The following is a 15,156-nucleotide window of genomic DNA, read 5'->3' on the forward strand; positions in this document are numbered from 1 at the left end:
TATAACAAGAGTATGTTTCTTAAGATTTTTATATTGACTTATTCTTTCAGTGGACATTTTATACCTTTGTTGTTAACCTTATAAGTCTTGTATGTTGTTACCTTATATGTCTTAAATGTTTTTGGGGAGCAAGTATTTGTAGGCATACATGTATGTGCATGTGTGAAGGTCAGAGAACAAATTTGTGGAACCAGTTCTCTCCTTCTACCTTTGTGTAGGTTCCAGGAATTGAATTCCTATCATCGGACTCAAAACCATTGGAGTTACAGTGCCTTTACCTGTTGAGCCATTATTCTGACCCTGGTAAAGCACCGCCTTCTTCAGGCAGGGTGTAGGAGATGCAGACATTAAAAGATAGTTCTAAGTCAGAGGTTGGTAGCGCACACCTTTAATTCCAGCACTCGGGAGGCAAAAGCAGGCCTATCTCTGTGAGTTCGAGACCAGCATGGTCTACAAGAGCTAGTTCCAGGACAGCCTCCAAAGCCACAGAGAAACCCTGTCTCAAAAGATAGTTCTAGCCTTTAAGGAACTCAAAGTATCATGAAGAAACAGACAAAAATAATAATTAAATGCATGTTTCATTCTTTTTATCAAGTGCTAGTGAAGGGTCAAGCTCCCCATTTCGGCAGCCATAATAGCTTGTCTGACCTTGTCTTAGTTACTAAGCAGATGCCTGCCCCTGTCGGCAGCCATAACAGCTGAACACGTGCTTGTCTGACCTTGTCCTAGTCACTAGAAAGTCAGATGCCTGCCTCGTGGCAAGGAACCAATCAGAAGTTAGCTGGTGGCGCTATGCTTTACAGCTCTGGGTGTGCTTTACGGACAAGTGCACAGCAATGATGCACAGAGCATAACAACCACCCTGGGAGGGACTATGGGCCATAACAACCAGTAGACCAATCAACACAGGGCAAGCCCTCCAAGCCTGGAGTCACACCAATCCTGAGCCTGTGCATACCCTAGACATTCCCCTTACGCTGCCCTACAAGATCTCTATGCAGTCGGTTCGAGTTGTCTTTTGTAGCCATCCGCCATGGTGGGTGGATGAAAGACCCGAGCTAACATGGGGTTAGCTTATTAAACAACAATAAAGCCTCGTGCTGTTTGCATCAAGCTTTCGACTCCACCTGGTGATTGGGGTGGCTGCGGTCCTGGTCTGAGATTCTGGAAGTCTGAGCTTTCCGGGGGGGTCTTACACTAGGTCCTCCTCTAACTATCCTGGTATACAGGAACAGGTACTCTCTCAGCTGTATGCAACATGTACTACTATGGCTAGCTTCATTTTATAGACAAAGAAATAGATTTGCAGAAAGTAAGATGACTTGCCTAATGCAACACAGCTGGTGATAGAGTTGGTATTTGAAACCAGGCAGCAGAGTCTACATTCTGTGCTGACCTCTACAGTGGTCACTAGCCACATGTATAGTGAAATGTGCCTAGTCCAGGTTGATTCGGGCTGTGTTAATAAGAATAGATTTCAAAGACCTACTTGGGAGTGGGTAGGAAGCACAGGTCTCTATTTCTCTGTCTCTGTCTCTCTTCTTCCCCTCCCTTCTTTCCTCCCTCCTTCCTTCTTCCTCTCCTTCTTCCTCTTCTCCCCCCCCCCCCCCCCCCCCGCATCCCTGGCCCCAGTGTGTGCATACATGCCTCTGTGTGTGTGTGTGTGTGTGTGTGTGTGTGTGTGTGTGTGTGTGTGTGTGTGTGTGTGTGTGTTAGAAGAGGTAATTTATTAGGAAAGAAAGGATTCCCAAGAGAAGAAATAGGCCAAGGTAGACAAAGGTCAGAGGCTAATAGGTAAAACCTCTTATTAAAATTATATGTTGCTGATATTGTAGACATACTGAATTAAGTAAAATGTATTAAAAGTGGTCTTACTTTCCTATTATAGCAACTCTAAAACTTAAGGTACCATAGAGGCTCACCTTTGTGGGGGCTCACGTTACACTTTTATTACTCTTAAGTAATAACAAGCAGGTGTCATTTTTGAACACATTCTGTGTACTATGCACTCTGATAATACTTTTGCAAACATTTCAGTTAAGCCTCATATTACCCTTTATATTATCCCCATTTTGTAGTCAAGAGAGATGACTTGGAGAAATTCAATAATCTGTCCTAGGTTAGTCAACCAGTTGGTGCTGAACAACTTCAAAACCATGTGTCTGACTCAAAACTGAGTTCTTAACTAGGATATAGTAATTCCATTTGAATTTAAGCCTGAGATGTTTTATTTTTGTAGGTATATATAATATTGTGTACTTCTGTATCTGATACATAAATCTTCAAAATAAAAATCAGTAGTCCATAAGATAGAACTGTCTTTTGCAGGGTCTTGAATGCAGGCACATTTGAGTCTGAGATGAGGCAGTGAAGTCATCCTGTGAAAATTGTGTTTATTAAATTTTCCCTCCCTCCACCTTTCCTTCCTTCCTTCTTTCTTTAGTCTGGCTGACATGGAACTCACTATGTAGACTAGACTGGTTTTAAACTCACAGAGATCCTTCTGTCTCTTCCTCCTCAGAGCTGGGATTAAAGGGAAGTGCTACCACACCCAGCCATGATTGCCTTTAATTATCATTCCAGTCTATTGCTTTAATGCTCACTCATTGTCCATGGATGAAGAAGGGGAAGGGGCAGTACACCTTCCTTAGTTGTTTAAGTCCTCTTGTCTGATAAGATGACAAATTTGTTTTCTGTTTCACTGTCCTTTCTGTCCTCTGAAATACTGTTTGTGTTTGAGAGAACAATGATATACTACCTAGTGACTCTTGACTGTTTTTTTCTCTTAGAGCAAAGATTCGGGTGGACTGAAGGCAGCTATGATAGAGTTGGTGGAAAGGTTAAAGTTCAAGAGCTCGGACCCTAAAGTAAGTATTGTTTTGGAATTAACTGGGTTGGTACCCATTTGTTCTCCTTGATCTGAGTACAGGGAGTGTTAATGATCATCTGTCTTCACTTTCTATTTAGATCCAATTAAGCCTCACCATCAAAAATAGTGTTCTCATATGCCTGGAGAAAAGTCATCTATTTCCCCTTCTCTGTTTTATGGCTTATAACACATAATCATTAATTGTTTTTTTTTTTGTTTTTTTTTTGGAACTGCAGAGAAGTGCATTTTTAATGTTTCCTCACCAGACCTTTAAGACTTCTGTCCTCTGTGTCCCTTAGATCAGCATAATTCTGGTCCCTGATACCAGCCAGTTGGTGCCCAGTACTAATATGCCTTGTCAATCTCTGCTTACAGGAGGCAGCTGCCCCTGAGCATGCCTTTGTCCTCATTACCTAGATTTGGTCGAGGAAATGATTTGAGCATCCCAGCTTCTTTGCAAGATTTTGGGAGCTGGAGCATTGATATTCTTAGATTTATCAAACTAGAGGTGGGGTGGGGTGGAGGTGGTGAGCTGGGAGCTGAATGTGTAGGAGGGATTGTGACTAATAGAATCCCATCTCCTTACTGAGACACTTACTGTAGCAGTGCCTGTATTGGAATTAGATGGCTCTGCTGGAAACTCAGAGCCTCTCACAGGTAAGTAGGGAAAGGAACATGCTTTTATTTTTATGTTTCTCCCTTTTCTTTTTTTTTTTTTTTCAGCAAATTCTTTATCAAATAGGAGTACCTGAGAACCAGGTCTTGCACTGGGATCTTACACAGTTGTGATAAAATACATAACAAAGTTTTAATCATTTAAAATATACGTTTCACTAAGTTCAGAATGCTGCGCAGCCATCATCACTGCCCACCAATGGTATATTTTCATTGTTGAAAACTAAAACTCTGTCCCTATTAAACACAGCACGTCATTCTCCCTCCCTTTCCATATTTTTGATATAACAAACCCCATGTGAAATAGTTCCCTATCCCAGTTTTACTTTATTTTAAAGACAGTAAGGCATAAGCTAGTAGAGTTATCCAAATCTAGTATATTGTAGAGATGAGAGTCAAATGACTCTAGTGCCTTTACTCTTGTTTTCAATTTTCACTGGAAACCAAGCTTCAGATCTCATCTTTGTGCTGTGTAATCATGATTTTTAAGCTGAAGCACCACAATGAAGCAGAGCCATTGGCAGCAGTGGGCTCTCTAAAAGGTAATGGCAGCCATCAGTAATTTCCTTTTCATATGACAGTGAAAATATTGACATTAGTAGTATCTCCTCTTTTTGGCTTGGTTCTAGTGGTAGTGAGTATCTAGATAGTAAAAAAGGTTGTGTAACTTTTTTTTTGTGGGGATGGAGGTTTGAGACAGGGTTTCTCTGTGTAGCTTTGGAGCCTGTCCTGACACTCTCTCTGTAGATCAAATTTCCCTTGAACTCACAAACCAGCCTGCCTCTGTCTCACAAGTGCTGGGACTAATGGCGTGCGCCACCACTGCCTGGTCAGGTTGTGTAACTTTAACAACTCTCCTACTGTAAGACCCCCGGAAGCTCAGGCCTCCAGGATCTCGGCCCAGGACCGCAGCCACTCCAATCACCAGGTGGAGTCGAAAGCTTGATGCAAACTGCATGAGGCTTTATTATAGTTGTTTAATGAGCTAACCCCATGTTAGCTCGGGCCTTCCATCCATCCACCATGGTGGATGGCTAGGAAAGACAGCTCAAAGTGTCTGCATAGAGATCTTACAGGGCAGCGTAAGGGAAGTGTCTTGGGTATGCACAGGCTCAGGATTGGTGTGACTCCAGGCTTGGAGGGCTTGCCCTGTGTTGATTGGTCTACTGGTTGTTATGGCCCGTAGTCCCTCCCAGGGTGGTTGTTATGCTCAGTGTGTCATTGCTGTGCACTTGTCCGTAAAGCACACCCAGAGCTGTAAAGCATAGCGCCACCAGCTAACTTCTGATTGGTTCCTTGCCACGAGGCAGGTGTCTGACCTCTTAGTGACTAAGACAAAGTCAGACAAGCACATGTTTGGCTGTTATGGCTGCCGAAATGGGGAGCTGGTCCCTTCACTACCTAGAATAGAAGGGCTCCTGCTATAAGTAACTTTTTCATTGATAAAGCTGATCCAATTAAGTACTACAGGTAACTGAAAACACCCAAGCACATTGAGACATTTCATTGGTTTTGTGGGTGACAGGAAACCACCTCTATTTTCTGTCTCTGCCATACCTGTATGTTTGTGATTAGCAAAGCAGTGAAAAGGATTGCTGTTGCAGGCTTTGGCCTTCTTTAAGAATACAGACAGTGTTTCTTTTAGAAACTTGCCAGAGAGTAGGAAAATCTAGCTAAAGCATGACTGATGTAGCAGTTCTTAACCTGTGGGTCAACCCCTTTGGGGGGCAGGGTGGTCAAGTGATCCTTTCACAGAGATTACATATCAGATGTCCTGCATATAAGATATTTACATTATGATTCATAACAGTAGCAAAATTACAGTTATGAGGGAACAATAAAAATAATTTTATGGTTGGGGTTCACCACAACATGAGAAACTGTATTAAAGGGTCACAGCTTAGGAAAGTTGAGAACCACTGTCCTAATGTAAGCTAAAAGATGGTTATAAGAATCTGACTTGACCTTAGGTGTGGGGGCACACACTGTTCACCCTTTTACCTTCAAGCCCCCTTTTAATCTATTGTGTGAATTTGCTTGAGTGTACATGGAACTGGTTTGAGGAGGAGTTAATGTAAGTGTGGAGTGACTGCCAGATAAGGAAGAAAGAAGAAAAAAGGACACTTTTAATACAAACTTTCTGTAAAAAGTGTTCTCAGAAATCAGTTATCTTCCAAAAGTGCCTTTAAGTTTTTGTTTGCCCTGTTATACTGCAGTATCAGACCATACCCTTTTTGGATTGGCCTATTTAAGAAGGGCAAACTAGCTCAGGTTTCATGACCTGTCATTTTGGGACAGAGTTGCTTTACATCAAGTCACTGATTGAGTCATAGGGACTGAGTACTATCTCTGCCTCACTTCCTCTAGAAACTCCTAAATCATCCCAAAGATGAGTTGTCTAGACAGTGAAGTCTGCTGCTAACTCGATCCAAAAATCAATCAATCAATCAATCAATCAATCTATCTATCTATCTATCTATCTATCTATCTATCTATCAATCATAAATGGCGCTCTCTCAGCATGTATGTCTGTGAACTCCATGCATGCTGTACTCATGGAGGGTCTGGGGTTACAGACGGTTTGTGAGTTGCCATGTGGGTGCTGGGACCCAAACTCAGGGCTTCTGCAAGAGCAGCCAGCACTCTTAATAGCTGAGCCTCTGAGTTCACTTTGAACTGTGTGTTTTGCTAAAGGGCAATGGAAAATGCCAATTGATATTAACTCTGTTTTCTATTCATAAAGGAAAGTTAAAGTGAATTCCCCTCAAATTAATTACAACTATTAGCAATTTGGTGTATAAGCTTCTAGATATTCCTGGGATTTTAATTTTTTTTGCAAAAATTATATTGTGCCTATATTTTTGTTTTTTGTTTTCTTTCTTTTTTTGGTTTTTCGAGACAGGATTTCTCTGTAGCTTTTGAGGCTGTCTTGGAACTCACTCAGTAGACCAGGCTGGCCTTAAACTCACAGAGATCCACCTGCCTCTGCTTGCCAAGCTCTGGGATTAAAGACATGCACCACCACCTCCCTGTGGTTATGTTGCTTTTTTTTTTTATTATGCAGAATATTTTAGATATTCTACTGTGTTGACAAATAGAATGTTAGTTATTCCTATTGATAAGATTCAGGTCCTAGTTAGCTTTAAGTGTCAACTTGACATAGCCTGGTGTCATCTGGGAGGAAAGTCTCCATTAGAGAATTGCCTGGATCAAATTGGCCTGTGAGCCTGTCTGTGAGGGATTGTCTTGATTGGTAATTGATGCTGGAGGGCGCAACCCACTTGTAGGTACAACCTTACCTAGGCAGGTAGGTGGTCCTGTGTAAGAAGGCTATCTAAGCATGAACTTGTGAGGGAGCTAGCAAGTAGCAAGTCCTCTGTGATCTTGACTTCAAGTTCTTGCCTGAGTTCCTGCCCTGGCTTCCCTGATGGACTATAATGTGCAAATGTAAGCCTATCACTGCAATACAAAGGGAAACCAGAACACTTATTTTATTCAAAGCATGTCAGATACTTTCTTCTGGATCAGCTGGGCTTAAATTTTATTGTTCATAAAGATCACCCAGAGGATTTATTAAAAGATAAGAGTTCTAGGCTGGGCAGTAGTGGCACACACCTTTAATCTCAGCACTTCAGAAGCAGAGGCAGGTAGATCTCTAAGAGTTCCAGGCCAGCCTACATAGTCATTCTACACAGTGAGTTCCAGGACTGCCAAAACCACACAGAGAAACCCTGTCTCCAAAAACCAGAAACCAAAATAAATGAATGAATGAATGAATGAATGAATGAATGAATGAATGGAAAGATAGAGCTCCAGGCTCACCCCTGGAGTTTTGATTCAGTTGATATGGGCTGATATAGCCCCAGGCTGTGAGAATCACTGTGCTAAACTTTGGGCTATTTTCCTTGCTTTTGTTTTTTTTCTGCTTTCTTCAAATAGAAGAGCACCTAAAAATAAGACTAAGTGATTTTCAAATTTGAAAAAGAAAATGAAATATATAAAAATCTAGGCTTATGAAACAAATGAGTTGCACAGGTGTAATAAAGTAAGGGGGATGGGAAGGGGAGACGGAAAGTCAGTGCAGTCTGTGAAAGAAACCTATGCTTTCATAGTCTCATTTGTAACAGAAATGGCCAAGTCAGGAGAAAGGAAAGGGCTTCAAGAAAGTGTATGAGCAGAGGTATTGAGTCAAGACAGGAGGGTAATTAAAGACTGTGCTGTGGTTCTAAGAATAGGCTGAGTTCTAAAACTAGAGGAACCATAGAAAACATCAAATCCCAGCCACTAGCAGTGACCTTGAGAGCAGGAATCAGAGCGGATGATGAGTAAGAAATTACATAAAACTGAAGGAAGCTATACATGTGTGTATTGCTATGGTGGACCTGGTTTTAAAGGTTACATGCCTCCAGGTAGCTAGCATCTCCTATACTGAAAGATTGCTTTCAATAACAACCTTTACTTTGTAAAAAAAAAAAAAAAAAAAAATGATTACTAGGAAGCTGTCTTTTCAATAATAAACTGACCAAATTCATTTGATATTCAAATTGGCAAAATTTTCTTTTCTAACTAACCATTCAGAAACATGTTACATGAAGCGTGGTTTGTTTTTTATTTTATTTCTCTTCAGCTTTACTGAAATAAGAGATGTATGTCTGAGAGTGATGCCTTGGGCCTGTTGTCTCAGTACTGAAGAGGCTGAAGTAGGACCATCATGAGTTCTTGTGGGTTACACAGTGAGACTCTGTTTCAAATGCAGAATAAAATAAAGCAGATAAAAAGATGTAATCATTTAGGCATGCCTGAGGCAGGATAAGGGACCCCTGGATTTGTACGAAAGTTAAAACTGAGTTCTTTTATATTAGCAGCTTTCTTGAGTGACTGCTTGTAGGTTATCTGAGAAAGCACTGAAGCAAAAGCATAACATACTAGTTTCAATCAAACCAACCTTTTATGCTATTACTAACAGGTACTTTCTCCATTTTGTGTTGATTACTTTCTTCCTCTCAGAATATGCTTCTCATTGTTTCCTTTAACTGGTATACTTAAAGCAAACATTTAAAAACAGTGTGGTTCTCTACTTCATAATAATCTTTTAATTTTTAAAATTTATTTTTATGTGTGTTTGGCCTGTGTGTATGTATGTTTACCACTTATGTACCTGGCGCCCACAGAGACCAGAAGAGGGTGTTGATCTACTGGGACTAGAGTTACAGGTAGTTGTCAGCTATCTGGTAGGTGCTGGGAATTGAATTTACATCTTCTGGAAGGACAGCCAGTGCCTTTAGCCATTTCTCCAGCCCTCATACTAATTTTTTCAAGTAGTTTCAAAGATGGAAGCACCTTGAAACTCTAACAGAGAGGTTTACATTCTTCAGTGGGAGCAAATGTGGGACCTGGTCCTAGCAGTCAGGTCTAAGGCATAGCCAGTTCTTTCTTTTCCTAGTTACAAGCCTCTAAAAATACTCCACTAAAGAATGAAGCCAAAAAGCTGTCTAGCAACATGAAGTTTGTTAGATAGATCTAAGGATGGCTTTCTTATATTTTGTAATTACAAGAAACTTATGGTCAGTTTTTTATAACCAATATCATTGTAATAGAATACAATCTAGTCTGCCTTTCTGTGCTAATTAGAATGTCAGAATTATAGGTTTTTGCATTTAAAAATCATAATGATTAATCAAAACCTAATTTGAATTCTTGTTAATCTGTTATTCACAAGAGTTAAGCCATATGTCATTCTGTTGTTTGTCTTGCACCAAGACAGAAGCACTTATTGGGCAGTGTTTATTCTACCAGCTGAATTAAAGACTTGAGAGAGATCAGCTATCAAATACTGCATATGAGCATGTACCTTTGACTAAAGAGTTCTGAAAATTTGTGACCTATTTCTGTACTTATTTATTTAAAAAGCTGTAAGTAGGAATCTTGGAGGGTATACTTGCATGGATCTTGATACACCTTAATATAGATATATAAAATTATATATATACATAATATATATAAAATGTATTACAACATCTATGAAATAAAGAATTTGTCCCATTTTATGAATGAGCAGTTGGAGACTTGTATGAGATAATGTGCTTGGTATGGCATCCTATTAATGGTGGCTACTGCTACCCCTTCTAGTCCTGAGAAGCCCCTTTAAAAGGGGGATAAGTGGATCTGGGGACAGCTGTTTCCCCACAAATTAAGAAGACCCTTCAGTCCTTTCTGAGAAAAGATGAGCCACCCACTTATAAATAATTAGATTATATATTTGGATCAATTAGCACTTTTCAGGCTTCGTAATACTTATAAATGTAGGTTTTAAGGGCCATTGCTATCTCTTTGAGTGATAATGATATGCAGTTAAATTTTCACCGTTGGGATCTCTTAGTGTGGCTGGCAGGCTCATTCTGCAGGCCTGGTCTGGCTGTCAGGTAAGGGGCCTTGTTCAGCATAGCGCTCTGCTCATTCAAGTCAAGACAGATATATCTGCCTAGGGGGTGTGCAGCTGTGTATCAGTATTCCTGATAGAAATAAGAGTATGCAATAGGTAGGGTTTTAGTTGGGGGGTGGGATGGTAGTACCAGAGGAGGGGAGGGAGAGGGAACTGGGATTGACATGTAAAACAATCTTGTTTCTAATTCAAAAAAAAGAAAGAAAGAAAGAAAGAAAGAAAGAAAGAAAGAAAGAAAGAAAGAAAGAAAGATGGCTAACAAAAAAATCTTGGAGGGTATGCTTGTAAAAAAAAAAAAAGAAGAAGAAGAAAAGATTCTACTGCATAGCATCTGTTGTGCTGTTCTGGACCAAATTCTCTAGCAGAACTGCCTGGTGCCAAATTAAAAGAAAAAGCAGTTATGTTTTATTTAAGAGTCACACTAGGTGGTGTATCCCCACTTTAAGCTAAATGCCACTATGATTCTTCATTCCCCCCCCACTCCCTCTTGTTTCCACTGCAGCTTTACCTTTTGACTGTAACTCTTTTTTTATTGGGGCCCCCAAATCATAAAGAACTTCTACATACATTAACTATAGGCTTTTTAAAAGTAAGGTGACAGTGGAGTCACTGGGTAAGCTGGAGCATTGTTAGAAAACAAAGGAACTGAGCATTAAGTGGCTTAATAAAACCAATGCATTGTGATGTCCACCCTTGTTCCTTTCTTCACTGAGAGGAGGGAGACTTGAGAATCTACTCTGCTGAATGCTTGCAGGGGCTGGTTGTACAGCTAATGGGGAAAAGGGAATGGAGCTGTCCGTACTCCTCCATAGCAGCCATGCTTCATGATTTGAGTATAGGATTGTATTTGACATTTAATTTAGGAGCCTGGGAACCTAGATATAAAACTCTACTATGATAACAGTGATAAAACCAGCTAGATTTTTATTTAAGAGCCTGCAACTCCCTTACTTTCCCTTCCCTTTTCCTGAGAAGTTAAACCCTTCAAGAAATAAAATTACAGTACACTCAACAAAAAGATGCTTTCTTTGATAACTTAAACCAAGTCTTCGAGGTGCAACTCTCAGTCTCCTGTAGTCTGTATGTAGATGCTTAAAGGCTGTGTGTATATAAATTTGAGGATAATGTTTCTTTGTCTCAGCATTTATGTTGACGGCTAAAATAAAAACTATTTTTTAATTATGGAAGGTCAGAGAGCTTATGATGCTGATAAGTTTTTTCTATGATTTTTATATAGTATCTTAGGACATTATTGACAATTAACCTACACAAGTAGATTAGGAGTATATGCCAAAGTAGAGTTTATTCAGACTTTCAGGGTAAAATGTTTATATGACATGCTTGATATAATATTTTCTGTTAGGATGAAAGAGTCAGATGACCTGGTCCACGTAGCACAGCACCTATCAATGTACTGGAACCTTCATTCAGTTTTGTCTCAGGAGTGGGATTAATCATGTTGTGTTGCAATTAATAATCTGAAAATGGAAATTTTTATTTTGAGGTGCTAGAGAGTGAACTGGGGACCTTGTATATGCCAGGCAAGCACCATAGCACTGAATTACAACTCTAGGCCTCAAAGTGGAGACTCTTGGGGAGATATGAAACAATGAATAAGCATTTGGTATCACAGCCTTTGGGGACCCAAAAAGCATGTTAGTTAATTAGCACTGTGACTCTTGGTTCTTGGATATGCAGATGTTGTTAAAATTTTTCCCTTGAAAAGAAACATGAATGATGTCTACCCCTCCTCCTAAGGTCTCAGTGACAAACCAAATTACAGTGCACTAAACTTCAACCAAGGGAACCAATAAGTTTATTAGATTTCCTTACAGAGCAGTGGGTAAGGGGTTATGGACAGGTGACTTACAGCAGCACCCAGGAAGGATGGTAGATTCCCCATAGCTACATAGATGGAACCTCTTCTGTATTTATTCCCCACCTTTATTACCTACCTCTAGCCTTTCCTAGAGACTCAAAGGCCATGTGTACTTAGGGCAGAATTACATGCAACTGGCTGGGAGGATTGATTGTATACTTACTCAAGCAAGGGTTTCATGATCCTCCCTGTCTGCTTTCCAAGAGGGAACATCAACAGACATCAAGCCCAGCTATGATGGTCTTTGGTGAACAGGTCCTGCTGGAATCTTGAAAATAGTGCTAGTTTGGCTATGAAGATGTCTTACACAACACAGGCTACTAATTTCCCATAGGAAAGGAATAAGGTTTTCATCGGCACAGAAAAGGAAATTAGGCAAGAGGCAATTTGCAAGATTGAAGACGGTTGTGCTCACAGATTCTGTATAGGTGCTGAAGAGAAGAATGTGACCTACACATTCTGCTTTGCTGCTATTGTAGTCTAGACTATCTGAGAGGATGCTCAGTGAGGTTTTGTCAAACGAGAAGATGGGCATTGCTTCCTAACAACTTGAGGCTCCTAAGGCAAAGAGATTCTATATTGCAATCCCCATTTCTAAGAATGTTTTTCCTGTGTGCTCTCAGGAAGCTAGAATCTCAGCCCCCAGGTGTAGAATCTCTTTCCAAAAGCTTGCAAGGAGCTCCTTATGAGAGCCCAGTGAGTATCACACAGACGCCCACAGTGACTGTTCAGATACTGCTATCTCTCAGCAGCAGATTAGTCACTAGCCTGCGTGCCTGGAGAGTACACACAACTCTTAAACTATGTGTTATTTTATGCTAAAGTCATAAAAAAAATCTATGAGAGCACTGTTATCCTACTTTACAGATAATTTTTTATTTTCCTGAGCTTTAAGAAGTGGCTAACAGAGCCAGTCCTGAAAACCATCAGGAGCCCTGGGCTCTATTATTGTGAGCCCCTGCAGGAAAGAGGACCTGGAAAAGGACCATTCCGTATCGTGTCCTGGTTCCTGGTTGTATGCAATTACTTTCAGGGTTAGAGTGTCCCTAATATACATGTAATTGACTTTGTAGGGAAGGTAATTGGGTAGAAAGACAATTAGGATGGAGGTTGAGAGGTGAGTGTTCCCCCCACCCCCAATTTTAGTGGGATTGCTTTGAGTTTCTCTCCATTTAATTTGATGTTAGTACTGGCTTGCTGTAAATTGCCTTTATTATGTTGAGGTATATTCCTTGTATCCCTACTCTTTCCAAGACTTCTATCATGAAGGAGTGTCGGATTTTGTCAAAGAATTTTTTGGCATCCAATGAGATGATCATGTGGAGTTTTTTTGTTTTTGTTTTTTGTTGTTGTTTTCTTTCAGTTGGTTTATATGGTAGATTACATTGACTGATTTTCATATTCTGAACCATCCCTACATCTCTGGGATGAAGCCTCCTATAAGAATATAGTATTTATGATTTATTAAAGCTTGCCTGAGGATTCAGAAAGCAAAATCAGCCACAAGCTATAGAAGCCAGGCACACACCTTTAATCCCAGCAGCCAAAAGCTAGGAGGTGGTGGTACACATCTTTAATCCTAGGACTCAGGATTAAGAGGTAGACGGATCTCAGTGAGTCCAAAGCCACCCAGATCTACACAAGATTGAATCAGTCTAAAAGAGAGATATAGCTCACACCTTTAATTCCAGGACTCATAGGAGGTATATAAGTCGGTATCAGGATTTAGTAGAGGCATTCATTCTCCAGCCACACTGAAAATAAGAGCATTCATTCTCCAGGCACACTGAGGAGAAGCAGCAGTTTGAGGCTTGTTAAAAAGCTCATGGATCAGCCCTTTCAGCCTGAGCTAGAGGTGAGAGCTAGTGGCTGGCTGCTTTGCTTCCCTGATCTTGAGGTTGAACCCCAATATATGACCCTGGGTCTTTTATTAATTCGTGTTACAGCCTCCTATTTGGTCATGGTGAATGATCTTTTTAATGTGCTCTTGGATTTGGTTTGCGAGTATTTTATTGAGTATTTTTTGCATCACTGTTCATGGGAGAAATTAGTCTGTAATTCTTTTTCTTTGTTGGGTATCAAGGTTACTGACATCATGAGATGAATTGGGCAGTGCCCCTTCTGTTTTTATGTGGAATAATTTGAGGAGCATTGACATTAGCTCTTCTCTGAAAGTCTAGTAGAGTTCTGCACTAAAACAGTCTGGCCCTGGGTTTTGTTTTGTTTTGGTTGGGAGACTTTTAATAACTGCTTTTATTTACTTGGGTATTATAAGTCTATTTAAATTGTTTATCTGATCTTTATTTAACTTGGGTAAGTGGTATCAGTTGAGAAAATTATCCATTTCTTTTAGATTTTCCAATTTTGCAGAGTAGAGGTTTTTAAAGTATGACCTAATAATTCTTTGGATTTCCTTAGTATTTGCGTGGAGTCTTTTCTTCTTCTTCTTCTTCTTCTTCTTCTTCTTCTTCTTCTTCTTCTTCTTCTTCTTCTTCTTCTTCCTTCTTCTTCTTCTTCTTCTTCTTCTTCTTCTTCTTCTTCTTCTTCTTCTTCTTCTTCTTCTAATTTTTAATTAGCTTACAGAGTAGAGGGTTTTAATATGTTTTTTTTTCTTATATCCTTAGTTTGAGTTAACCAAATCACAATTCCATTCTGTCCTATAGTTCTTCACACACACACACACACACACACACCGTTTAAACCTTTAATTTCTGGTATTTCTATATATACTTTCATATATGTGCCCTACTCTTCTCCTCACTCACCTCCTCTTCTCCTTCTCATTGGATATTTTTAATTTCTTGAGCTCATAGTTCTGTAAGTTACACACACAAATCTAAAAATTCAAAGCTAGGATACACATCTGATGGAGAACACTTAGTGATCTTCTTTCTGGACCTGAGTTAAGAGACGAGTCCTTTTGAAATTGGTTTAGTCTTCAGCAGATAGAATAGGCGTTCTTTGTATATGCAAATATTATGGACTAAAAAATATTATAAATTATGTGTGTTTGCCCCCACAGACTTTTTAGTGTCACTTTCCACTTCCCACTCATAGCTGTCTTTCTAGTTTATATGGGTTCAGGTGAAGAGAACACAGGAAAACAAGACAGACTATAAGCACTCTTCTCAGTTTTTATAAGTCCTGGATGTCTCTGGTGACTCCTTCTACTTTATAGTCCTGGAGTGCAGGTCATCCAGAATTCTTTTTTTCTGTTCTCAGAAGTGATACTAGAAGTTTGTAACTGTGGTTTCTTTTAGTACTCTGAGGTCAGGCAAAGAGAGAAGCATC

The 15,156-nt window shown here is 39.9% G+C and overlaps 1 protein-coding gene across 3 annotated transcripts in view; it reads left to right on the forward strand.

Moving 5' to 3' along the window:
• The window catches only part of Trim44 (tripartite motif containing 44), a 93,447-nt gene that overhangs the window by 17,866 nt on the left and 60,425 nt on the right, over positions 1–15,156 (forward strand). For 2 of the 3 annotated variants that reach the window (XM_035446844.1, XM_027422391.2), the window contains exon 2: positions 2,790–2,867. The exons of the other annotated variant lie outside the window; for it this stretch is intronic. In XM_035446844.1, the coding sequence (XP_035302735.1) occupies positions 2,790–2,867 (78 nt within the window). The remainder of the gene's footprint in view (positions 1–2,789; positions 2,868–15,156) is intronic. 3 annotated transcript variants of the gene reach the window in all.

The sequence above is a fragment of the Cricetulus griseus genome, chromosome 6, assembly GCF_003668045.3.
Source record: "Cricetulus griseus strain 17A/GY chromosome 6, alternate assembly CriGri-PICRH-1.0, whole genome shotgun sequence".
Taxonomy (NCBI): domain Eukaryota; kingdom Metazoa; phylum Chordata; class Mammalia; order Rodentia; family Cricetidae; genus Cricetulus; species Cricetulus griseus.